Source organism: Protopterus annectens, chromosome 10.part0 (genome assembly GCF_019279795.1).
Source record: "Protopterus annectens isolate FY-2018-M chromosome 10.part0, PAN1.0, whole genome shotgun sequence".
Taxonomy (NCBI): Eukaryota; Metazoa; Chordata; order Ceratodontiformes; family Protopteridae; genus Protopterus; species Protopterus annectens.
Window position 1 is genome coordinate 1,213,984,857 of NC_056744.1, and position 27,349 is coordinate 1,214,012,205.

Genomic DNA, 27,349 nt, shown 5'->3' on the forward strand with positions numbered 1-27,349 from the left:
GATCTGATGTTATCCATTTCATTATTCCTCATGACTGGGTCAGAATCCTCAGCTATGATAATATCCTGGGCGGCCCTATGGATGGATGTGCCTGAGCAGTGGAACCAAAAGATGCTCTGTTTCTGGAGACACTATTCAATTTGTAATGAGAAACAAAAGTGCCAGGAGGGGACCAAGTGGCCACAGCACAAACGTCATCTATAGACACCTTAGCAGAGAAGGCTGATGAGGTAGCAACCGACCTGAGAGAGAGCGAGCCCTGGGCGGATGTGATAAGTCTAAGGCCCTGAGAGAAAAAACTGTGGAAATACAGTTTGAAATCCATTTGGAAACTGTTACCTTACACACTGCTTGACCTTGTCTGTTCAGAGAGAAGGCTACAAACAATTGATCAAGTTTCCTGAAAGCTTTAGTCCTGATCAAGTAAAATCTTAACTGCCCATGTACATCCAGTGCATGGAGGAGGTATTCACCTGTATTGGAATGATTCGGAAAAAAGACAGTTAACTGAATATACTAGATGATATTAGTTTCAGTGGCTACCTTGGGCATGAAGGAAGGATTATTTCTCAAGGCCACACTGTCTTTGTGCAAAATTATGTATGGCGGCTTGGATGACAAAGCCTGTAAGTTCAAGACCCCCTGAGCCGAAGTTATGGCCACAAGAAAGGCCGTTTTCCAGGACAAGAACTTAATATCCCAGGAATGAGCCAGCTCAAATGGACTTTGAGTGAGAGACTACAAAACCATAATCAAATCCCAACGAGGAGAAGGATCTCTGACAGGGGGCCTGAAGAGAAACACACCTCTCATGAAAGCCTTGCATAGTCTGGAGTAAAAAGTAGGCTCCCTACTAACATGCAAATTGTAAATGGCACCCAAATGCAGCTTTATGGTAGAGAAACTGGCACTGTCTTGATAAAGAGACGATAAAAACAGAAGAATATCCAAACTGTAGCAGAGAAGGGGTCAAGATTTCTTTCAGTAGCCCAAAAGGAAAACCATTTCCACTTACTGTGTAGAGACTCCCCGGGTATGTATGTTGCGAGAAGAAAGCAACTGGAAGAAATCTCCCATTCCCACATTCTCATGGCCTCTCTGTATAGCGGATAAAAACATATCCCCCCTGCTTGTTGATGTACCAGGCCACTGACATGTTGACTGTATGAACTGCCATCATCCCAAGAGGAAGGCAACATCAGGAGCACTGCTCTAATCTCTAGAACATTTAGGTGCAAGTTGGTCTTTGTAGGGGACCACGTGCCTTGGACCAGTCTGCCCTGAAAACTCCCCCCCACCCTAGCAGGGATGCATTAGTGGTCACTGTGGCCGTGGGAGGGGAAAGTGAAAAAGATCTGCCTCTGAAAAGGTCCTCTGAAAGAAGCCACTACTGAAGATGTTGTCTGCAAATGAGTGTCAGTCATATCAGCATAGACACAGAATGATAGAGAATGGACTATTGGACTACTAGTGTCCACTTGAGTACTCATGTAATATCTCGCCAGCAGTACAAGGAGGATAGCTGTTGACATGTTCCACAGAGCCTTGGGAATGAGATACACCTGTGGCGATGGATCTCTAGAATTGCCTTGAACTGCTGCCTGGATAAATCCACTCTCTGAGGGGGCAATACTGCACTTTCTGTCACTGTAGTGGGCTAGGTTCCTATAAACGCCAGATTTTGCACCAGAGTTAGTTTTGACTTGGCCACTTTGACCATAACTCCCAAGTTGTTGAAGGGCTCCAAAAGGTACTGCATCGCTAATGTTGGTCGATGCCTTATAGGGGCCATAAGGAGCCAAAAGCCCAGATATGGAAAAAACTGGAATCCCTGCAGTCTCAAGTGAGCTGCGACTACTGCCAAGCATTTCATAAACACCCGGGGGGGGCTGTGGTGAGTCCAAAGGGCAGGGCTCTGAAATGAAAATGATTGGCTCCCTGCCGGAAGGGCAGATTACCCCTGGAACACCTGTCTATTTTGATGTGATATCGGGTATCCTGGAGGTCTACAGAGCACATCCACTCATCCTTGTGCAAAAGCGGCAGGATGGATTGAACAGTAACCATCTGGAACTTCGACTTCTTGACAAACAGATTCAACTCACTAAGGTCCAAAATCGGATGCAGGTCACCGGTCTTTTTTGGCACCAAAAAGAAGTGAGAGTAAGTTCTGGACCCTATTTGCCCTGCTGGATCTTTTTCTAGAAGTTTTAGAACTCCTTTTTGGGCCAGTTCCCTCTGACTGGGTGGCGTGTTGTGAAGAATTCTCTTGGGACTTGATGTAGTGGAGAAAAGGGAATGTAATTGCCACTGGATATGATATTGAGTACCCACCGATCATTTGTTATGGCTGTTAAGGTGTTTGGGTGTAACGAGAACTGACTCCCGGCTGCCTCCAGGGTAGGACAATCAGGAAACACCTCAGTGGTGCTGAAAGGGCTTTTTGGAGAATGGTTCTCTGAAGCCCTTGTTCTGTGGACCCCCTCTGCCTCTGCAGCAGCATCTACCATTAAGCCCCCTGGAAGAGGAATCCTCAGGAGCATCCTGGAAGGAACACTGTGACATTCGGAACCAAAATTTCTAATCTCCATGTTGGTTCTTGGAAAAAGACTGCTGGGGGTAGAAAACTTGATCCCTACCGCTGACAATATCTTCCCTTCCTGCTCACTGTGGGTCAAAGTCTCCTTGATTGATGGTCCAAAAAGTGAGGGACCATCAAAGGAGGCATTCATGAAAGACAACTTGAAGTGCTCCACAAACCTGCACAACTGCATCCATGCATGACGCCTCAAGGCAGTGCCTGCACTGGCTGCTCGAGAGGTAACCTCATCAGCATTACAGATTAACCTCATCGACGAGTTAGCAAGAGAGGATACAGTGGTGAGCTGGGGAGAGATCTTTTTTAGGTCCTCCGCAGACATCATCTTGGTTAGTTCAGCAACCTGGTCTCTTTGGAGGTGGGTAAAGTGTGCCACATAGTTAAGAGCTCTCAAGCCAAATGTGACTGAGGTGTAGACACCCTTCCCATGTCTGTCTATCGCCAGAGACTCCCTGTTTGGGGGATAGACAATGAAGTTCTGTTCAGCCAGCTCCTTTTTGGTGGCCATGGCAACCACAATGGCAACAATTGGAATGTCTTTGCTCCAATGCATCCTCTCAGAAGGGTGACTCAAGAACTTGTCAGCCTTCTTGGAGACCGTTTCCATGGTGTCAGGTTCCTTCCATTCTCTGTTCAAAATAAGGTTGATGAGCTCATCCACGGGGAGGGGGGACACCCAGGAAGTAGACAGACCTGTCCAGGAAGCCTTCAGGAACACAGATATCTTCAAAGATGGGGGTTGGGAAGACCATCCGCCTTTGTGTTTCAACAGTTCCAAAATATCACCAAAAGAGATGTCTGGCGAAGACCTGGGGGATCCATCCTCCTCATCAAAATCTGTGTCCTCAGTGAGGGACTCCATGGGTAAGTCCAAGTGCCTCCTCTTACACTTTCTCTTCCATGGCACCTTCTCTGTGTGGGGCTCAGGGGAGGACTCGGAAGAGGGGGAACCCCCTGGGGGTCAGATGCCATCTGAAGGCTACCTCAGAAGGACTGACCCTGGACAGGATGGATGGACTCAGGGCTCAGAATAGTGACAGGCTGGTATGGACCAGGTAGCTGGGAAGATGCTGCGCCAGAACTGGAGAAAGTCTGCTCTACCACCCAAAAGGCAGAAGGACTCAAGAAAACTCCCTCACCATCCCTGGAAGCTGAAACCACCTAGGAATAAGGAGTGCAGCCAACCCTGGGTCCCAACCCTCCAGACAGTATTGGCCCAAGCTGTCCCAAGGGAAGGAATTGATCCAATAAGCCCAGACCTGCTCCCCTCCCCAGAGACCCAGTGCCAACATCTCAGAGCAGAGACCTGCTCTGATCCGATGGCAACAGAATCGAGCTGGTTAGGGACCTTGATAGAGTCGGAAAAGCATACATCCTCTGACCCTTCAATGCCTCGCTCGGATGAACCATGTCCTGGAATTCCAAAACAGGGACAGTTGGCACAGGAGAAGGCAACTTCGGGGCAGGGGATCTCGCCGAGCCAGAGTGGGCTGGAGATACCAAGAGACCCATCTCTATCTAGACCCTGAGGAAGCTCCTCATCATCTTGTCCATATCCGTGGGCAAAAGGCTCCTGGAGGATCTGGAGGAAGTCAAGGAATGGGTGGACTTGGTTGGGGATCCAAGCCTGGGCCCTGAAGCAGACTTATGATGTCCACAATCTGAAGATTGTCTCCAAGGCCTAGAAGCCAAGTGTTGCTTGGATCTCAAAGGAGAAGAAGAGCCCTCAAAAAGTAGTATTGGTCTGACACCTACTGGACCACCTTCTTCGGATCCGAAGGAGCACGTGGATCCAATGGGGACCTACCTCTAATCAGAGGCAAAGACCTCCGCTCTGAGAAGATGTTGGAACCTACCATTGGATTTGGAGATGTCAAATCTGACACAGCCAAAGGCAGTTTCGGATGTCAAGATATCTGAGCCAAAAGCTTTGGCTGCTTATCAGCCAAGGAAGGAGAAGCGCCCAGGGAAGCAGATGGGGCTTTCCTTTTAGAGTCCTTAGGGCCTGATGTAGCTGGGGACTTAGAGACAAGAAGATCCCCTTGAACCATGCTCTTCAATAGTAACTTCTTACGGTGGTCCACCAGTGCACGAGCGTTGAATGCTGCACAGACAGAGCAATTAGTCTCAAGATGGTTGGCCCCTAAACAGCAGACACACTTCTTGTGGGCATCAGAATTAGGTATCTTATGCACACAAGAAGTGCAAATCTTAGACCCTGTAAGGTCTGTACTTCTCAGACATACCCTGGCCAGACACACACAACCGGAAACGCACAAAAGCAGGAAAATTCAATTAGTTGAAAAATACTTGAAAACAGTTAGCGCACACATCTCAAGAGCCAAGGATCACATCCATGCATAAATGAGGCAAACGAGATTGGAGGGTTAGAGTGCAGAAGGGAATTATGGGAAAGGGAGGAGCTCGAGCCTCGGATCTATGTCTTGTGTAGTGTTGGATCAGATTCAAGACCCAGTCGTGAGGAATAATGAAAAGATAACATCAGATCTGAATGTTATCCCTCAAAGAGAAATGCAGTCTCCTTCCAAAATGAAGGAACAATAGGCACATCTCCCATATTTGCTGGTACCCTTTCTGTCCCCATGGGTCTCACCCTGAATAACTGGGGGTCTTTGCAATAAATTCTTAATGTTGTTACCAGTTTTGTAAACAAAGAGGGGCTGCTTGCCAGTTTTCTAAAAATATCCTTATTGGTTCTGAAAATGTTCCAGTTGCTAAGTATAATACTAGCAATCACCTGTGTGTGTGTGTGTCCTTCAAACCTTAAAATGAGGGTCCTCTCCCAAGAACTGGGGATCCTCGTACCAGCAGATGGATGCTTGGAGGTCAAGCATTCCAACCTTGAAATTCTAAACTGTGTCACTTCTTTAATAAGTTTATCCAAAAGTGATCCTGGATTACCCCCATTTAAGAACATCCTCTTTAATAAATTAATCTCCTTAAAACAAAGGCCATTGTTGGAAATCATGCAGGACAACCTGACTAGTTGTCCTTTCACCAGGCTGGCCTTTTGTTTATGAGAATGGAAACTTCTGTAATGTAAATAGAAGTTACTGAATTAGAAGTTATGTACCTACCATAACGTTCCATGTTAGTTGTCTTCTCTCGCCTTCTTTCTTGCTGGATGGGTTCGGAGCCGATCCTCGGCTCCGACTCGGCACTTGCTTAGCTTGAGAACTCCTTTTACCAGCTCGAGGCAACCCTATATCCCATGATGCAAGGCGGGACTACCTCAGATCTCGTTTGGTAGCTAAAATACCCTGCTAAGGACTAACCTAGTAGAACTAGGAAAAACAAGTTCCTAACAAAGGACTCCTCTAAAGAAGAGTCAGGAGGGAACAACCTGAGAAGAGGAAACTCTTCAAGATCTGTCCAGGCCAGGGGGAAGGAAGGAGGGAGGGATGCAAGAAAGAAGGCGAGAGAAGACAACTAACATGGAACGTTATGGTAGGTACATAACTTCTAAATGTTAAGTTGTCAATCTTGCCTTCATTCTTGCTGGATGGGACCGCGTCCCTAGCACCTGTATCCTGGGTGGCTCAATGGAACAGACTCTTGAGAACTGTGGAACCAAAACTGGCCCTGTCCCTAGAGGCCAAATCTAATTTGTAATGAGAGACAAAGGTATGAGGAGTGGCCCAAGTAGCTGCTGCACAAATGGCATCAATGGGTAGTCTATCCTGAAAGGCTGCAGAAGTGGATAGACTCCTGGTTGAGTGTGCTTTTGGTTTAGAAGGTAGTTGCTTGCCTCTGAGCGAATACACGTAAGAAATGGTGGAAGACAACCATCTGGATAAGGTCACTTTTGATACTGGGAGACCTTTCCTGTTTTCTGCATAGGAGACAAATAATTGGTCTGATTTCCTGAATTGTTTAGTTCTATGCAAATAGTACCTGAGCTGACGATGGACATCCAAAAAATGAAGCTTTTGTTCAGCTCTGTCAGAATAATTAGGGAAAAAGACTGGTAGATCGATAGATTGATTAATATTAGTTTGAGAAACAACTTTGGGGAGGAAGGACGGATTTGTTCTTAAGGATACCCTGTCCTTGTGAAAAACCAAGTAAGGGGAACGGATGCAGAGAGCTTGAATCTCGGAAACTCTTCTTGCTGAAGTGACAGCCAGTAAAAATATAGTTTTCCAGGTCAATAACTTCAAGGAACATGAAGCAGAAGATTCGAAGGGTGGTAAAATCAAGGATGCTAACATTAAATTCAGATCCCATTGTAGAGGAGGATGTTTTATTGGCGGCTTCAGGAGAAAAACTCCTCTCAGAAAGGCTTTGCATAGTCTATGTGACATAATGTTATGATCTTGCAAGCCAACATGATACTTGGAAATAGCCGCCAGTTGAACTTTTACTGTAGATGAAGAAGATCCTGACTGAAAAACTTCAGCCAGGAAATCTAAAACAGAATGCACAGGAGCAGTAAAGGGATCAATATTTCTGGAGTTTGCCCAAAGGGAAAAACGTCGCCACTTGCTAGCATAAACGGTTCTGGTGGACGACTTCAAAGAAGCTACTAAGATATCTCTGACAGGATCAGAGATCATAGGAAGCCTGGCTAGGGAAGGAAGTGGAGCAACCAAGCAGTGAGTTGAGAGAATGAATGGCCCGGTGCTGTTGACCCGATTGGTGGATCAAAAGATCCGGAACTGCGTCCAGATGCCAAGGCTGCACCAGGAGGTGACGATGCAGAGTCAGAAACCAAATTTGTCGAGACCAGTAAGGGGCAATGAGAATCAACTTGGCCCTCAAAACGGTGGCTTTCTGAATGACTTGTGGAATCAAGGGAAAGGGAGGAAAAGCGTACGGAAGTCCCCGGGGCCAATCCTGGGTTAGAGAGTCTCTCAGGGGTTGGCCTGGTAGGGGAAAGAGGGTGAAGAAGTCAGGGCACTTGTTGTTTTGGGGTGTAGCAAAAAGATCGCAACAAGGTGTGCCCCACTTCAGAAAAATCTGGTCCACTATAGATTGATTGAGAGACCACTCGTGGGGCATGAGAATGGCTCTGCTCAGCCTGTCCGCCAAGAGGTTGGACCTGCCGGGGATGTGCGTTGCTATCAGAAACCGATGAGAGGAGATTGCCCATTGCCAAAGTCTGAGAGCTTCTCGACACAAAGGATAGGACCTGGTCCCGCCCTGCTTGTTGATGTACCAGACCACGGACATGTTGTCCGTTTGCACTGCAATAGTCCCCGTGGGAAGAAAGTCGTTGAGGGCTTGCAACGTTAAAAGCACCGCTCTCTTCTCTAGGACATTTATGTGCAGATGGTATTCTATGGGTTGCCACGTCCCGTGGACCATCCTGCCCTGATAATGCCCCCCCCACCCGATCACAGAGGCATCCGTAGTGACTGTGGCAACCGGAGGAGGGGGAACAAATGGTCGGCCCTGATAAAGAAGAGGGGAAGATATCCACCAGTTCAGATGAGTCCTGCACGATTGTGTGACTAATATTTCGTGTCTCATCGGAAGACTGTGGAACGACCACTGAGTGAATAACATCCACTGCAGAAGACGCATGTGGAAGCGAGCCAGTGGTAGAAGAACAATGGCCGCAGCCATAAGACCTAGAACTTTTAGTATCAATCTGGCTTTGACTTTGCTGCTCTGCAATAAAATCGAACGTATTTTTGGATGTCCAGAATTCTCTGATCTGTTAGTCTGGCTAACAACTTGACGGTGTTTAATTCTGCGCCTATAAAGGTGATAGATTGGCAAGGCAGCAGAGAAGATTTTTCGAAATTCACTGAAATTCCCAAACTTTTGCAAAGCTGCAGAGTGTAGTCTCTGCTCTGAAGAAGCTGATGCTTGGTGGTGGCGGAGAGGAGCCAGTCGTCCAAATAAGGAAACACCTGGAATCCTTGACATCTCAGATGAGCTGTGACCACTGCCATGCATTTGGTAAACACTCTGGGGGCTGAAGTGAGGCTAAAGGGCAGGGCTCTGAATTGATAATGACTGGTCCCTAGCTGAAAGCGGAGAAACCTCCTGGAGCGCCTGTGTATCTTTATGTGACAGTACGCGTCCTGGAGGTCTATGGAGCACATCCAGTTGTCCTTGCCCAGAAAGGGCAGAATGGACAGAAGCGTGACCATCCGGAATCTTGCCTTCTTGACAAATCTGTTTAGATTGCTCAGGTCTAATATTGGTCTCCAATCTCCCGTCCTTTTGGGGACCAAAAAGAATCTCGAGTAGACGCCGGATCCTACTTGGTCTGCTGGAACAGTCTGGACGGCTCTTTTTCTAGGAGCTTTGAAACCTCCTGTTCTGCCAAATCCCTTTGACCGGGTGAGATGTCTGGAAGGGATTGGTGAGGTACGGGATACCTTCAAGGGGATTTTGTAACCCTCGGATATGATCGACTGTACCCACAAATCTTGTGAAAGGGAACGCCAGGCTACTGGGTACAGCGAAATCCTTCCCCCGACTGCCTCCAAGGGTGGACAGTCGGGCAACACCTCAGGGGTGCTGAAAGGGCTTCTCAGGAAGAGACTCCCTGTTGCCCTGGTTCTGAGGACCCCCTCTGCCTCTAGGGCGTCTATTATTGTTACCCCCTCTGCCTCTAGGGGTAAACTGACCACGTGTGTCCGGCGCAGCTCCTTGGGTTTTACGGAACCACATCTTCCCTCCCTTCTGACCCTTGGGATAGGGTCTAGAAGGGGTGGAAAAATGGACTCCAATGGCAGAAAGAGTTTTGCCGTCCTGCTCACACCTGGTCAAGGTTTCCTTCACCTGAGGTCCGAACAAAGCCGAACCGTCAAAGGGGGTATTGGTGAAGGACGCCTTAAAGGGGTCCGCAAAATTACAAAGCCGCATCCAGGCTTGACGTCTAAGAGCCACTCCTGTGCCTGCGGCTCTGCTCGCTCCATCGGCTGCATAGGATATGAGCCGCATGGAGGAGTGGGTTAAGGAATTCAGGATTGCTAGCTGTGAGGCAATCTTTTCTTGAGCCCCAGCAGCAGAAGGATCCTGGACCACTTCACCTAGTTCCTTGAGAATATCTCTTTGAAGCCTGGTGAAGTGACAAAGGTAGTTCAGCGAGCATAGCAAAGGTCGCTGAAGAAAACATCCGCTTTCCATACCTGTCCATGGTCCTAGAATCTTTGTTAGGAGGATGGACAGGTACTGAAGGATCCGCAAGTTCCTTCTTGGTGGCTGCCACCACCATAGCATCCACAGAGACACCCTTAGAAAGAAACTGCTTGTCTGTAGGGGCCGTAATAAATTTGGATGGTCTCCTGGGGACAGGTTCCACAGAATCTGGAGCCCACGCCTTCCGAGCCACTACCTGCATAAGTGGGTCGAAGGCGGAGACACCCAGGAGGTGGAGGGTCGGGATCCAAAAGCCTCCAGGTATACCGACTCATCCTCGGAGGGGTCAATGGAGGGCCAATTCCCCCTCTGTTTGAGGAGCTCAAGGATGTCTGAAAAGGAGACATCCTCAGAGGGGGACCGTGGGGAACCCTCCGACTCATCTAAGTCGGTATCAGATGTAGTAGACTCAGGGGAGTCTGTGTGTTTCCTCTTACACGTCCTCTTCCGAGGGGGTTCCCCTGCAGGATCAGGAGAAACCTCGGAAGAGGAAGTTATTCCCAATGGGGAAACCTGGGGCGATGGATCCCTGGGCCTGAGAGCGAGAGGCTGGCAAGAGGCATCTACAGGCACCGAAGAGGGAGGAGCTAAAGGGATGGACCGTTGACCTGGCTCAGGTGCCAGGACACTCCTCATCACCTCAAAGGCTCCCCTCCCCGGGAGGCCGGAAAATTCCCGTTCCGAGGAAATAGGAACTCCCGGCTCCACTGAGAGGGAAGGCTCCGCGGCTGATGTCAGTGCCGAGCTTACCAAAGCCGAAGCCCCGAGAGGGAGAGCGGGGTCGGACAAAGGTCCGATGGCACTAGCCCCCTCGGAGCCGACAAGGGAAATTCGACGACCGGATCCCTCCAAGGAAGGTCTCATGGAAGAGATCGGAGCCGAAGACGACGGAGCCGAAAAAGGATGTATCGGTTCCGGCGCCGACACGGTCGCTGTCCCGAGAAGCTCCGGCTCCGAACTCTGGAGGGGAGTCGGAGGAGGAAGTTCAATGGGTAAAGCAATAGCCGAAGTCTGCTGAGACGGGCTATGGAGGATTTGGGCCAGTGCCTGCGACTTCAACAGCCTGCTTACCACCCTCTCTAAATCGTGGTCAGACAGCCTGGAAGATCTCGAAGATCGGCTCCGATGACTCCGCTCCGACAAAAGAGGAGACCCCGGAGCCGAGTGGATAGACTCCAAAGAAGGGGACCGAGATCTCTTCTTGGAGGAAGCCATCGGAGCCGACGTCCTCTGGGTTCCAGATGGAGCCGAAGGCTTCTCGGCTCCGATACTGGATAATATGTCGGCTCCAGCCGGAGCCGACAAGGCAACAGCAGATTGGGTGTCGGAACCGATCGGAACCGACCCTACCACCTGAGAAGAAAGATCGGCTCCGGTCGGAGCCACCGGGGAAGGCTTAGAAGCTGTAGCCTGAACCCTAGGTGGCTTAGAAGGTTTACTGGGCCCGTTTTAGTGGGTGAACCTTCTGGCTTTAGTAAGCCACGGAGGATCAACTTATTCCTCCTTTCCTGCAGGACTCTCTGGCTAAAAGAGTGACATAAAGCACAGGAGTCCTGCAGGTGTAAAGGCCCCAGGCAGTAAACAAAAGAAGTGTGACCGTCTGTCAGAGACATTTTCTGACAGCACGAGTCACACTTCTTGAAGCCTGAGACCTTTACTTCCTTAGACATAGTCCAAGAAAAAAGTAAAAATAACACTCACACACACCCCAAAACAGTCACACAATTAATCCCAACAAACACAGACACACAGATAGGGATTAAGAAAGGAGGCCTAGGCCTAACTGAAAATTTTTATAAAAACTAGAAGTTTTTAAACTATATGGGGAAATAGGGTGGGCTGTATAAACACTACACACTATAAAAAGGAACAAGGGAGAGATAAACCCTGACTAAGCTGTTTGAATAATTCAAACTTACCTCAGCTGGCAAAAAGGAGACCTCTTCACAAAGCGGCAAACGAGATCTGAGGTAGTCCCGCCTTGCATCATGGGATATAGGGTTGCCTCGAGCTGGTAAAAGGAGTTCTCAAGCTAAGCAAGTGCCGAGTCGGAGCCGAGGATCGGCTCCGAACCCATCCAGCAAGAATGAAGGCGAGATTGACAACTTAACATACTGGGTTTACGGTAAATGTTGGATATGAATGTATATGGGTCTCCTCTAATTACCTTTGGTATGATCCCATTTTTTCTCATTAGAGTAACGTGCACTTTCGGTTAAGTGCACTTTCGCGTAAGTGTGCGTCTAATGTTTTTTTTTTTCGAAGAAGTGTTCTTTCAATGAAGTACAGTAGATCCATATATATATATATATATATATATATATATATATATAGATATATATATCCACAGGCAAAAGACTTTATTCTCAATACATGTTGCTATTCCATGAATACCCAAAAGCAACTTTTATATGAAAATCCATTTAAACTCCTTACTAGGATGGTTGTCTGGCTTCAAAAGATGATGCAGACTCAACTGTGTTAATGATTATTGCCATGCAAGATCAAAAAGGTGGAGCAGGGTTTAGCATTTCTGTGCAGTGAAAATATCGATATATAGGGATATGGTGTACAACAGGAGGATGCAGTCTTGTATGTGTGGGCTGAGCATGTATGTGCACTTTGTATCCTCATTGCATACTGCCCTGTTTTAGTATTTCTCCTGAGAGGAATCCAGAACTTGCTGGCCTTACAAAGGAAGGTCTTCATCTTGCACCCACCCATGTCAAAAAGAACAAGTCAGCAATCCAGTCTGTTTTATCTCCCCCCACCAGGGTGTGCTTACAAACAGGCTGGTTTCATTCTCAAACCCAGGTAACTAGTGGTGCAGTGTTGCCTCTCTGTCAAAGACCTGGCATCAGATACAGAAATGTATGACAAATAAAGGCCAAATAACATTCTAATGCAGGACATTTGTTATTTATATTAATCTAGCCTAGCAATGTTGTTAATATAACTGCACAAACTTGCATTTTTGTATCACAGTACTTGTTATGGGAGATAATTTTTACGATAGTCATTTGTATAATTTTTTTAAAATAACTTGGTTCATCCTTAGAAGCTGGAGAGTTACAAATGAGAAAAAACAGACATCTCTAAAGCAATTATAGGGTTTTCTTAAAAACACATACCATTCCAGGGTTACACCATGCCACTAACAGCTCTAATACAAACACTTACATTGAAGGGAAGACGCGGAGTTTCTTCTCATCATCTTCTAACAAAGTGGTGTATTTACTATTAAAAAAAAAAAAAAAAAAAAAAAAGACAAACAGAATTAAATATATTTTAATATTTTTTTCATGGCATGTTTTGTATGACAGCACCTAGGCTTAAGACGTTTTCCTGTTGAGAATTTTGCCTCTGGCTGCTAACAAAGAATGTACTAGCTTCAGAAATTCATAATTTTTGTATAAAGAATATTACTGTCTTTAAGTTTCAAAGGCAAAGTTACCATTAAAATAATATCCCTAACATAGCTGTATGTCTTGCAATTAATGCAACAAAATGATGAAAGTCAAAGTATTTTTTTTCCTGTCATGTATTTGTATCCCTGTATGTCCATATAGTTCATGCATCTTACTACAGCTGATTATTCTTTAACACATTAATATAAACTAACAGGTATACTTGATAGTGGTTAGTCACAGGTCAGCCATTATCCACAAAGCAATACTGAAGCAACATGAGCAACAGAATCAAATGGATTGCTTTTTTAAAAGCTGCTATGACAGAATCAGGCAGATACATGCTAAGAAAGATTTCAGTACCTAATGTGAAACGACTGCCTGTTGACAAATGGTGCAGAATTTTCTTTACAGTTACTGTATTAGTGCTGCTAGAATCCATAAATCCCCATTGCAATAACTGCTCTTTCTGACACAGTAGATCAATTTTAAAATGTATGGGAACAAAGAGGTAGTTATGTTATGAAATAAGGGAATATTCTTACTGCTTAATTCAGTTTGCCACTAAACCCAAACATTGTGTGGTAGGTCTTTGGAAATGACGCTCAGTATTGGAAAATTACAAATTATGCTTTGAAACTGCACTTTTCTTTTCCTCTTTTCTGAGCGAGCCTCTTTCTTTAAGGCACTTTTTTGATCTTTAAATTTCCCTTTTCAGATTTCGTTTCCCCCAGGAACCCCTTTTTTTTAGTAATTGTTAATTTTAAGGATTAACCCCTTTTATAAGATTGGTGTGTGTGTTTTTTTTTTCCCCTTGTTTTAATTTTTTTAATAAATTTGGTTTGTTGTTTCCCTTTTTTAGTAAATTTTAGTCAGTTAATTTCCTTGTTTTTGTGTGTGTTATTTCAAATTTGGTTTACTTTAATTTTCCCCTTTTTAATTAGTGTGACTACTGTGTGTCCCCTCTTGTGTTGGGACTCCTGTGAGATTTAGGAGAGGGTTGTAGGATTTGTCTTGTGTCCAGCTGCAGTTGATTAAAGTCTCAGTCTCTCCACAGACCTGTTTACTTAATGCCTGCCTCCTCTCTTCCTGCCTCTTCACCGCTTGCCCAACAGTCAGAGCCCAGGCTCCCAGACTCTACAAATGTTTGATTCCCTGGGAGCAGGCCGGTCGGCCTCCGAGCGAGCGCTGGCATTTCTCCGGTGAAATCTGCCTGAACCGCTGCTTGGCCGGTTAAGCCTGTGGCCGACGCCCGGGCTCCGACACGTCGGTGTGACCCCAAGCCGCGGCTCCATCGGGTGCTACGCCACCCGCATCTATCTGGGTCGTTTCGCGGCCATCCACTCGTGGCTCGGTGCTCCGTCACCGGCCCACTGGGCACGGGCATCGGCGATCGGCTCCGATCCCCCGGCCCTCATGTGGCATAATCGGCTCCGGCTCGGCCCGATCGGCACTTTTCCGCTACCTGGTGGCTGCATCGAGGGATCGGAGCCGATACTTTCGGGTCCGGCCCGGCCTCAGAATCGGGGCCTCCAGGATCAGCCATCGCTCGAAGACCATTCCAGGAAGAGGTCGAGGTCTCCCACTAGAGGCACAACATTTTCGCTCCGCCTCCAGGTTCATCCCCCCGTGAGCCACTGTGGTCACTCTAAGCCCTAGAGTTTGGAGTTGGGTACACCTAGATCTTCAGTCAGTAGATTTGAGTCAGTCACAGGTACTGGCCTAAGAAAGGGTTACTTTCTCTCTGGACGAGAGGTTTGGGCCCCTTCTGTTCCTTCCTCCTTCACTTCTCATCCTCTGGTGGGGACCCCGTTGTCCTCCTCGGGTTACTCTTCCCCTTGGAGCCTCGGTGGTTGGTTCCCCTTGGGCCTCCTCTTCTCTATCTCCTCTGGGGGTGAAGCCTCCTCGTGGTCCTGCTCCATGGGCCCTTCCCGGACGGGAGGCACTGGGGAGGCTCGTGGTAGGCTCGACGTGCGGACTGCCTCCTCCCCAGGAGATCTTCCTCGGAGTCTTCTCGGGAGGTGCTAGCCACTGCCTGTCTCTTCCATGGCACTTCCGGGAGTGCCTGGGACGCAGAGCGAGGAGGGGTTCATTCCTTCTGATGAAGAGTCCCCCAGAGCCACTGGTTAGCATTCGAGTTCTCTTCCCCGTAGGACCTCTCTCTGACTTACATGTTGACATCTCTCTCCCTGCGACTGTCCCTTGTTTCTGACATTGGGACGCCAGGTTCTTCCTGGGAAGGGACTGATGATGTCTTCTCCCTGATGTTTCTAGAACTGAGGACAGAAGAGGGCTTCTAAGGAAGTCTGTTCCTTCCCCAGTAACTGGCTGGAATACTGGGCTTGATGAGTGATCCCCTCAGGTCCCTGGCTCTGAGGACTAGGCCCTCTCAACAGAGGATGCTCTAGAGACTCCTCCCAGGATGCAGGTTATAGACTGCCTAGGGATTTGTCTAAATACCTCCAGCCCTGTCCGCCTCCACTAATTCCTTCCGAAGGGCTAATTCCAAACAAATGGTGCCAGCTTACGTGACAGCTCTACACTCTGCATGGCCCTAGTGCCAAACCATCCCTCTAATTTATGACTCTAGGATGCCGTCCATCCTCCTGCTAAAGGGTCTAGGATTGATCAAAATAGGGTGGCTTTCTCCAACAATAATTTTCCTCTCTCCTTCATGTGCCCGCCCATCCTCCTACCTTTCAAAGGAGCCACCATGGAGAGATCAGGCCTGAGTACTTCCTCAGCGAGCTTTTGCTATAGCCAAGAAGATTATCCAAGGAGCTAGGAACCCTCAATTCCCCCTCTATCCTCCCCCATGCGGAAGTAGTCTAATGCTAACAGCTGCAGGGAGAGATGGAAACAGTTGCTTCGCTTAGAACCCTCATGGGCATTGCTAACTATGGCCTGCTTAATATCTTAGGGAGCTTTTTCTTGGAGTAACCTTGATGGTCCAGGTTTGGTTTGGCCCTCAGGTGAAGGATGCGGCCATGTGATAAGGAGTGGATCAAACTTTGACTTGCTGTGTTCTCTTTTTTTTGGTCTCAGGTTCTTGGCCCTTATCAAAGGACACCGGGAGGGTGTGTCCATTTCCATCCCAAGACTCTTTCTGCTGTTCCGTAACAGGTGGTCCAATTCTTCGCAAGGCGGGAAAATAAGGACAGAGCAGAGGCAGAGGAGTGGTCCAAGAACCAGGACAGAAGGGTGGATTCACAAAAGCCTTTTCAGCATCCAGGAGGAGGTACTCCTGGGCTGGCCCTCCCAGAGGCCCGGAGGGGATCCGGCAACCTGTCCAAGCCTAACTTCGCATTCCCTCCACAACCCAGGACAGAGACAGTAAGCTCGCTCCCCCAAGTTAAGATTCGCGGGGAATCATATTCCTGCTTCCCCTCAAGTCCTTTTCCCTCAGTCCACACAGAATTTCCCAGTCGATCAGATCACCCGGTCACAGAAAAAATTCAGATTCATATTCCCGCAAGTTCCCTTCCAGATGTACCACCGGCCCACACAAGTTCCCATTTTTGATCGCAAACTACCAAAGAGGACTAGAGCCAGTATCAGATCCAACTTCACAGAGTCCGTCTGTGGATCTCAACAAAGATTCCAAATTATCACTCTTCAGTCAGAATATTGGTCTCAGCAGACTCAAGACAAGATCAGGAAGACAAGATCTTGGATTCAGTGCTATCATCTTGTCTGCCAGGCTTACACAAGGACAAGATGGAGTCGCTTCCGCTTATCATCATCAAGTTCACATTCAGAGTCAGAGCCCTCTTCCTCAGCCCATTTCATCAGTTCACCAAATTCAGATACGTCCAGAGCTTTCTCCTGCCGTCCAGGTTCGTCTCACCCCAGTATCTCGAGTCCTCACCTCCTGTGGTCACCCACCACCAGCCACGCCATTCCATCCAGGTGGGATTACACCAGGGACGACTGCCCAGTCAGCCATCTCCAGCACAGCATACAATTCAACAATCGCTGCTCGTGTTAGCCAGCTGCCAGGCAATTCTCTCAACACTGTCAGGACCTTATCGCCCTGCCTAGCTCCTCAGCAGGGTAGACAGTTCAACTACTTCAGACTCATCCTAGGATCATGTCAGCCAACAAAGTTTATTCAGACTTAATGGTTCCAGGAATCATTCCAAAAATAAAAGGCTCAGGCCACTTCAGTTCTAAACTCTACATTCATAAGCATTCTAGTGGCTCACTCTTCTTCTCTGCTCGCCACAGTGATGCCACCTTAAGTGGATGCTCAGACAGCAACAAACACACCACCTCCATAATGCGAACAGAGATTCTCGTCACAAACATCGTGGCAGCAGCTTTGTAGTACGCAACACCCGGCCTCGTCACCACCAATGCCACCCTCACGGACCGGCTGGGGCGAGGGTGGGGCTGTCGATGGTCATGCCTCCTGATCGTGGGGGGGGGTGGCAGCCGGCAGGATGTCATAGAGGGTGTCCTGGAGATGAAGTACGTGCTGCACATAAATTCCCTGGAGATGAGGTTGCGTTCACCTGCCCCACACAGACAACATGTCTGTAGTTTAGTGCTTATATCAACAAACACAAGCGGAACCAAGTCCTACCTGGAATTAACAGGGCGGAAACAAGTGAATGGCCTTGGTGATCTCCTCGGGTTTCTGGTAGCTTGGCATATCCCTGGGGGAAATCTCCTGTAGCAACGCATAGATTGAGGCACGCTATTTATGCCGGACAGATTGAGCAGAGCTATTCTCATGCTCACGAGTGGTCTCTCTCAAAATGGAAATATGGAGAGATGCGATTGAGATCTTTTGCCACATTTTGATCTTTTCCAAACCAGCCTCAAACAGCAAATGTCCACATTCTTTCTCCATTTTTCCCCATCAGCTGGTTTGGCCCAGGGACTTCTTTATACATTCCCCTCAGGATGCCTTCCTCCCTTTCTCCATTTCCTCTGATCCTGGCCAGGGTGATTCCAGGAGCTACCGCTTTTCTCATTGCCCAAGTTTGGTTCGCCCCCCTCCATCGTTACCTTTGGTGCAGCCGTGGGCATCTGACCCAGTACTCAAGATCTGGACATCACCCAGACCGGTACGCACCGGTCAATCCCTTCTCTCAACCTCCTCGGTCGGTCAACCCTTCTCCTTCCCTCACAGGGTGGCCTCCTCCACTTCCTTCCAACTCTCTTATCTTTCCTTGCTCTCACCTCTAGTTTGAGATATCATAGTATAAGCCACTAAAAAGGATTTAGGATTTACACAAGCAGCAATTATTGTTTTCTACTGCCCTGCTAAGGCCCTTCTGGATATTTTATCAGAGATTTTAGCAGCAGATTACTTCTTCCCTTAGCATCAGGCTTCCATGCAGGCCTCTTTTTCCACAGTTGGAGTTCAGTGCTAATTTAATTCTAATATCAGCAGACAGGGGATAGCAGATCATACCCTTATGTCCCATAGACTCTGGGAGGAATCCTGAAGGGGATTTTCCTACTAAAGCCTTCCTCAGTGGAATCCTCAATCATTCCCTTCCAGAGCCAGCTGTTGATTCTTGATGCTTCTTCCCTCTTTTCTTCCTTTTCTATTCTTCTTGGATTCTAAATTGGAAACTTTATTCCTAGTGGCTATTGCTCTGGCCAGGAGGTGTCCCCTATCTTCTTTTTTCCCCTATTTGATTTTTTATGATTTTCACATCATCAGACACTACTCCTAAACTAAAACTAAAAAAATACCTAAGGAAAATCTTCTTCAATCTGAATCAATCTTCAGATATTTTCCATTTTTTCTCTGAACTATTCCTAAAGAGCTGAAACAAAAGCGATCACCGTCAGCAGTTATGATTCAGCTTAGAAAAAAAAAAAACATGGATCTGATTTTTTTTAATAAAATCCGGATAAAAAAAAATATGATCCTTTTCTAAAAGTGACTTTGTCAGATGGCTTTCTAGATGGTCACCACAATCATCATCTGATTAGGGAAAAATTAGGGGAAACAAAAAAAGAAAAGCACATAAAACACATTCAAAAGCTACTTCTCTACTTTACTCTAGACACTTTTTCTTGCTAGACACTATTGGTTGTGCAGCACACCACTTGGGCCTCCCTCTTTGTTTCTATTACAAATTGGACTTGGAGCCAGGGACAGGACCAGTTTTCCTTCTGCTCCACCTCAGAGTTTGTTCCATTGGCCCACCCAGGGAGGGAGGATAGAGGTGCTAGGCATCAAGCAGAATGAAATGAGAAGAATGAAGATTAAGAAAGGATTGTATTTACGATATAACTCCATGTTAGTGTTGTCTTCTGTTCTCTACTTCTTCTCCCTCCCCCTCCTCCCCCTGGCCTGGACAGACAGACCTTGTATAAAGAAACTATATTAGAAAAACCATTTAGACCTGGTCCTTTCCATTTTTGTAAGTCTTCTCTTCCTTTGGGATATTGTTATTGTTATTGCGGTGTTGCCTTGTCAAACAACGAGATCTGGGTACCTCCTTTGCACCATCATGGGACATGGGGGCCTCGAGCTGGTAAAAGGGAGTTCTCGAGAGAGCAGTCAGTGTTGGAGCCAGGGATCGGATCGCTCCAACCCATCAAGAGAAGAAGGAGAGAAGACAACAACATGGAGCGTTATGGGTAGGGTATAACTTCTCTTATTTTTGAACAAAGCTATCAGAATTATCCTCATGAAAAAGGTGTCTAAAAGGTATAAGAATTAAATCTTCCAGGCAATCAGCTGAACTTGTTTGAGACTGGGGACAATCTGTGCGGAAGCTTGTGGTAATCGTCATTGGCTAATTCCACAAGAAGGGAGAAAGTACAATTGCGCAAGTAAACTTACTGTGACAGTAGATGCTCAAATGATCATTACTGCATTCATTCATTTCACACTAGATACTAAAATGTTTCTATACAACAGCCAGTCCGCTTACAAAGCTTCAGGGCACCTTCCACACTCCCAGGACTACAAAGTCAGGTTTGCCTAGCCCTAATTAAGAGAGGTAGATTAAGCCCTGAAAAGACATTTCTAAGAAAAGTAAAAAATAATGTCTACACCCTGGAGTAAAACAATGCACAAGTAACAAGGGAAATGGCGGGAGGGAGTGGTTACTGCAGCAGTGATCATTCTAACATCTACTTTTATTGAAGAAATGGTTACTCCAGCAGTGATCATTTTAATATCTACTATTGTAGTAAGTTGACTTAATTAAGATGGGTTGCAAACTGGCTCAAGGATAGAACCCACAAGGTCAGAATTGCTGGAGCCATATCAGACTCTAAGCCAGTCACAAGTGGGGTGTCCCACAAGGCTCGGTCCTGGGACCCCTCTTGTTCGGCATTTATTTTTCCGAGGTGCAAGCAAATATAGGAGGATTGTGGCTGACAAAAGTTTGCAGATGACTGCAAACTGGGTGCCATAATTGATACTCCAGCGGACACAAGCATCCTTCAGAAAGGCCTCATAGAAACGGATAACTGGTGCCAGAGCCATGGCCTTAAACTGAACGCCAAAAAATGTATAGTCATACCCTTTGGGAAAAACAAAGTACCCACAAATTACCACATAGGTGGTAATCCATTAAGTACGGAAGAAGTAATCAGGGACCTAGGGACCCAAGTTGACAGTAACCTCTCATTTGACACTCACATTGCCAAGGTGGTTAGGAAGACCTTCTATATTACCCACCTTATCATGAAAGGATTCACATCTAGATCAAGAGAGGTCATTGTGCCCCTATACTCTTCCCTTATCAGGCCCATAATTGAGTACAATGCCCCATTTGGGATGTACCTTACCCGACACCTGCAGCAGTTAGAAAGACCCCAAAAGTACCTCACCAAGAGGATCAAGGGTCTCAAACATATGTCATATGCTACCCGGCTGAAGAAACTCCAGCTCTATTCAGTCGCATACCGCCTACTCAGAGGTGATCTATGCCTGACGTACAAGGCCATGTCCAATCCGGAATTAATGGACGTGCTCCACCTCAGAAAATCCAAATCCACCAGAGCCACGAAAGCGAGAGATTTGAACCTCAACACAGAAATAAATAGGACATGCTGGAGGGACAGATTCATAACCCAGAGGCTCCCTACACTCTGGAACAAAATCCCAGTCCATGTTAGGCAGAGCCCCTCACTGACTCTCTTCAAGAGAAATCTTGACGAGTGGATGGGAGATCGTAGGTTTACCCCGGGGGTCATCTCTGTGTCACTACTAGACAGAGGCACAGTAAACTAAACCCTAAATGGGCATAGTATTCTCATTCCAAGGGGTGGCGAAAGCCACACACACTCTGGCTAGGCTTATAAATGCCCTAGGGCAGATAGCCTAGTATGAACCTATGAACCTATGTTCTGTTAATCACTGCTGCAGTACCCTTAGTTATGTGGGTAGATTAGTATAGAATAAAAATAACTGGGAGGAGGAAGGGGAATGGTCTTGGAGCTCCTGAAGAATGGTCCTAGTAGAGCCTGCCCTAGATCTGAATAAGGAATCTAGTTTACAGTACTTTGTAAATGTATGCACAGAGGGCCACATTTCTGCTTCTAGAGTGCAGCCCTTTCCAAAAAGCCATAGATTAATCCAAGGCCATGGTAGAATGAGCCTTGACCACCTGGAATACTTTTGTTGTGGTAGGAATAACAAAAGGTAATAGACTGAGACAATTATTTGGAAATAGTCCGCTTTGACTCAGGTTGTCCTTTATTCCTATCTTCACAAGAAATTAACAATGATCAGAAATTCTGAAAGATTTTGTTCTGTCAGGATAGTACCAAAGTTGTCTGTGGATATCCAAGATAGGAAGTAACCTCTCTCCCTCATGTTTGGGTTCTGTAAAGAAAACAGTGAGCTTGATTGATTAGCATAAGGTAAGTTTGGATACCACTTTAGGCATAACAGAAGGATTAGTTCTAAAAAAAAAAAAACAATCTCTGTATAAGATGAGATAATGTTGACCTACCATAAGAGCTTGCAACTCAGATACTCTTCTTGTAGAGGTCAGAGCAATCAGCCTGTTTTCCAAGTTAAGAACCTCAAGTCAGCCAAATAAAGCTGTTTCAAATGGAGCCAATGTTAGCTTCTGCAACACAAAATTAATATCCCAAAGAGGAGCCAATGTTTTCTGGTAGGCTTTTTTATGCAGGCATGCTGAAATGGACAGCAAATGAACCATGATGCGGGAATAAGTCAGGCCATAGGATAGTAATTCACACAAACACTCTAAAACCAGAGAAACAGTAGTCCTGAATGTGTGCCGATTCTTTTGCAGGCACCAACTAGAAAACTTTTCCACTCACTAAAATATGATTTTCTAGTAGCTGGTTTTCTTGTCTCCATTAATACCTACTGAATGTCTTCAAAAAACAGGTGAGAAAAATATATTAAAACCTTATTATCTAAACAGTCAGTTATAGTTGTTTCAGGTCATAATGTAATAAACAGCCCTGATCTTGTGTTAAGTGTTATCTAGTCTGTGAAGCTTGTGGTAATTGCCCCTAGTGAATTCTAAAATATTTTTTTTTAAATCTGTTGACTTCTCAACCATAGTTCTGGAAAAGAGAGACAGGAAAGATTTTTTTTAAACAGTAAGATCTACCATCCATGGTAGGGGTAGTTATCTTAACAAGGACAGGAAAAGAAGGAGAAGGAAGGAAAGAAGGTACCAACAATGATATGCAACAAGCAGACTTACCAAGCTCACAAGCAGAAACTTCAAAAGACTAGATAGATAAAGAGGGAGGATGCACAGAAAGGTAATTGGATAAGATTTCTGGTGAAAAAAAGAAGTTATGTACTCACCATAGCGTTCCATGTTGGTAGTCCATCTCACCCTTCATTTTTACATATGGGTTCGGAGCCAATCCTCAGCTCTGACTCGGCCGATTTACAAGCTGGAAGACTTCTGGTTGGCTCGTGGCTAAGCAGGTATCCCATGGTGCACCAGTACAATCCCCAGATCTTGTTTGCTGCTCACTATAATAACAACCATAGAAACTACCAATACTAAAGGGTCTCCAAACCAAGGGCAACCAAATTATTACTTTCAAATCTTCCAGGATGGGGGCAGGAGGGCGGATGGTAAAAATTAAGGGTGAGATGGACTACCAACATGGAACATTATGGTGAGTACATAACTTCTTTATGTTAGGTAGTCCGATCTCACCTTCATTTTTACATATGGGACAGCGTCCCTAGTGCCTTATTCTTGGGTGGCTCATTGGAAAATACTCTTGAGCACCGTGGAGCCAAAGGATGCTCTACCCCTGGATGCCAAATCCAATTTGTAATGTGTAATAAAAGTGTGAGGGGTAGCCCATGTAGCTGCTGCACAAATATTATCAAGTGGAACCCTGGCTTGAAAGGCTGCAGAGGTAGACAACGACCTGGTAGAATGAGCCTTGATCCTGTAGGGTAAAGGTTTGCCCTCTGAGCTATAGATAAAGGCTATACAACTGGAAATGCAATTAGATAGTGTCACTTTAGAAACTGGTAAGCCCAATCTAGAGTCCGAAAAGGAAATGAACAATTGATCTGATTTCCTGAAAGCCTTAGTCCGCTGTAGATAAAAACGTAGTTGTCGAAGAACGTCTAGCTGATGAAAACAGTATTCAGCTGCATTACAGTGGTTAGGGAAGAAAACTGGGAGTTCTGTTGATTGGTTTAAAGAAGCACTAGAACAAACTTTGGGGACAAAGGAGGGATTAGTACGTAATGACACCCTGTCTTTGTGAAAAATCAAATACAGTGGCTTCATAGACAAGGCCTGTAGCTCCGATACCCATCTAGCTGATGTGATAGCTACCAAAAACAAGGTCTTCCAAGACAAAAGTTTTAGAGAAGATGAGTGGGAAGGTTCAAAGGGTGGAGAAGTCAATTTGAACAACACAAAATTTAAATCCCAAGAAGCCACTGGTTCTTGCAGAGGTGGTCTCAATAGGGTGGCCCCTTTCAAAAAGGTCTTGCATAGCTTATGAGACATTAAATTGGTATCTGGAAAACCTAAATGAAAATGAGAAACTGCTGCCAATTGGACTCTACTAGTGGCAGCGGCAGATCCTTGTTGAAAAAGCTCAGAAAGAAAATCCAGAATCACAGGGACAGAAGCAGTGTATGGATCTACATTCATTCTCTGTGCCCAAATAGAAAATCTTTTCCATTTACTGCCATACAGCCTCCTAGTTGAAGGTTTATGGGAGGACATAAGAATATGTGACACTGAAGATGATACATCATGAAGCCTGACTATGGATGGAACTGGAGCAGCCATGCTGTCAATTTGAGGGTGTGGACTGAGGGGTGCAGCGAAACCGACATGTGAATCAATAGGTCTGGAGCTGGGTCCAGAATCCAAAGATCGTCCAGGAAGAGAGGCTCGAGGAAGGGGAACCAGACCTGACGAGGCCAGTAAGGAGCAATGAGGATCAACTTGCTTCCCAGCCAACTGGCTTTCTGAATCACTTTGGAAATGAGAGGAATTGGAGGAAAAGCATACAGAAGTCCATGGGCCAATTGTGAGCCACAGCGTGCCTGAGAGATTCACCCGGAGGGGGAATGAGGGAAAAATAGCTGCTGCAATTGGTATTGACTGGGCTGGCAAAAAGGTTGCAGCAAGGCTGTCCCCATTTCCGGAAAATCTGATCCACTATTTCCCGTTTCAGAGACCACTCGTGAGGCATTAAATTGCCTGGATGAGCTTGTCGGCTATCACGTTGGTCATCCCTGGAATGTGCGTTGCAACCAAAAACCGCTGGGAAGAATTCGCCCATTCCCAAACTTGCATGGCCTCTCGACAGAGTGGGTAAGATCTGGTACCACCCTGTTTGTTGATATACCAAACCACCGACATGTTGTCTGATTGTATCGCAATTGTCCCTAGAGGAAGAAGGTCTTGAAGTGCTTGCAACGCCAGAAGCACCGCCCTCATATCCAGAACATTGATATGCAGATGAGCCTTGTGTTCTTGCCATGTGCCTTGGACAGTCCTGCCGAGATAATGCCCCCCCACCCGATTTGGGAGGCATCCGTGGTCACAGTGGGAACGGGTTGGGCCAGAACAAAGGGGGCACCCGTGATCAGTTGATTGGGATCTATCCATCAACGAAGGTCCTTCTTGCATGATTCCGTCAGCAGGATAGGATGACTCAGTGGGAGAAATTGGAAAGACCACTGGGAAAACAGAAGCCACTGGAGAATTCTCATGTGCAACCTGGCTGATGGTACCAATAGAATTGTGGAACCATAGTCTCAAGGAGCAAGAACCCACTTTGCTTTGACTTTTTGCAACGGGAGAAAATGTTGAACTTGGGAGATTAAGTTCTGTGCCCTTTCGGTGGGGAGACAAGCTGTCATGTTCACTGTGTCTACCTCTGTGTCTATAAAAAAATCACAGATTGAGAGGGCAATAAAGCAGATTTTTTCCAATTTATGGAGATCCCTAACTGAGCACAAAGTTGAATTGTGGCGTCCCTGTTTTGGATAAGTAGATGCCTGGTGGGGGTGGTCAGGAGCCAGTCGTCCAAATACAGAAACACCTGGAATCCCTGACGTCTCAGGTGAGCTGTCACTACCGCCATGCATTTGGTGAACACCCTGGAGGCTGTTGTGAGACCAAAGGGCAGAGCACGAAACTGATAGTGACTGGCTCCCAGCCGGAAGCGTAGATGGCTTCTGGACGCCTTGTCCATTTTTATGTGGTAATAGGCATCCTGAAGATCCAGAGAGCACATCCAAAAGTCTTTCCATAACAACGGGAGTATAGACTGCAGAGTTACCATTCAAAACTTGTCCTTCTTCACTGATTCGTTCAATCTGCTGAGGTCCAATATTGACCTCCAATATCCGGTTCGTTTTGGAATTAAAAAGAACCTGGAGTAAGTTCCGGATCCTATCTGGTCTGCTGGGAGAGGCTGGATGACTCTTTTTGTGAGCAACTTGTTGATCTCCACAGTTGCCTGATCCCTGTGATTGGGTGGTACATCTGGGATCCTTTTGGGAACAAATGGTGATAGGGAAAAGGGTATGATATAGCCTCTGTAACAACTCTTTGTATCCACTTATCTTGGGTGATATTTAGCCAGGCTTCTTGGTACAAAGAAATGCGACCCCCGACCGGCCCCAGAGAAGTGCAGTTGGGCTCCACATCAGGAGCGCTGATAAGGCCGTCCTCGAAAGGAATCACGGCCTGGTTGGTATCGCGGACCGCCCCTGCCTCTAGAGTGATGTCTGCTGTTTCTTCCTCCTCTGCCTCTGAAGGAGGATTCACCCTGTGTGTCAGGAAACATCCTCTGGGACTTCTTGAACCACATTTTACCACCCCTTTGACCCTTGGGGTATGGTCTGGAAGGGACAGTAAAACACACTCCCACGGCAGAAAATGTCTTTCCTTCCTGCTCACACTGAGTGAGTGTATCCTTCATCTTGGAACCAAACAATGAGGAACCATCAAACGGGGCGTTGGTGAAAGTAGACTTGAACGGTTCCGCAAAATTACATAAGCGCATCCAGGAGTGGCGCCTTAAGGCAATTCCGGACCCCGTCGCTGTACTCGCTCCATCCGCAGCATAAGATATAAGTCGCATGGAGGTGATAACCACAGAATTTAAGGTGGACAACTGAGTAGAAATTTTGTCAGGAACTCCCTCAGTACACGCACCTTGTATGGAATCTCCTAACTCCTTGAGGAGATCCCTCTGTAACCTTGTGAAGTGCGTGAGATAGTTCAACGATTGAAAGGTAAAGGCCGATAAACTAAAAATACGCTTCCCAAATCTGTCCATCTGCCGAGACTCCTTGTTTGGCAGATGAACAGATGAAGAGGTCTCCGCTAACTCCTTCTTCATGGCCACCGCCACCACCATGGCATCTACGGGAACACCCTTGGACAAGAACTCTTTACCAGGAGGGGCAGACAAGAAGTTATTTGGTCTCCTGGGGACTGGCTCCACAGTGTCAGGAGCATCCCACACCTTTTGACTGACTACAGCCATTAGCTCGTCAAAAGGTGGAGACAACCAAGAGGCAGAAGGTTGAGACCCGAAAGCCTTCAGGTACACAAACTCCTCATCAGAAGGGTTAATAGTGGTCCAGTCGCACCTCTGCCTAAGGATCTCTAAAATGTCCACAAAGGTGACATCATCAGAGGACGACTTGGGGGACCCTTCCGACTCCTCGAGGTCAGTGTCCAATGTCAAAGACTCATCCTGGGAGTCAATATGTTTCCTCTTACATAACCTCTTCCGGGGAGGTTCC

General features: G+C 46.7%; 1 protein-coding gene across 1 annotated transcript in view; it reads right to left on the reverse strand.

Moving 5' to 3' along the window:
* Positions 1-27,349, reverse strand: part of AXDND1 (axonemal dynein light chain domain containing 1) — a 2,684,234-nt gene that overhangs the window by 1,893,681 nt on the left and 763,204 nt on the right. The window contains exon 7 of the mRNA XM_044085955.1: positions 12,899-12,955. Within this exon, the coding sequence (XP_043941890.1) occupies positions 12,899-12,955 (57 nt within the window). The remainder of the gene's footprint in view (positions 1-12,898; positions 12,956-27,349) is intronic.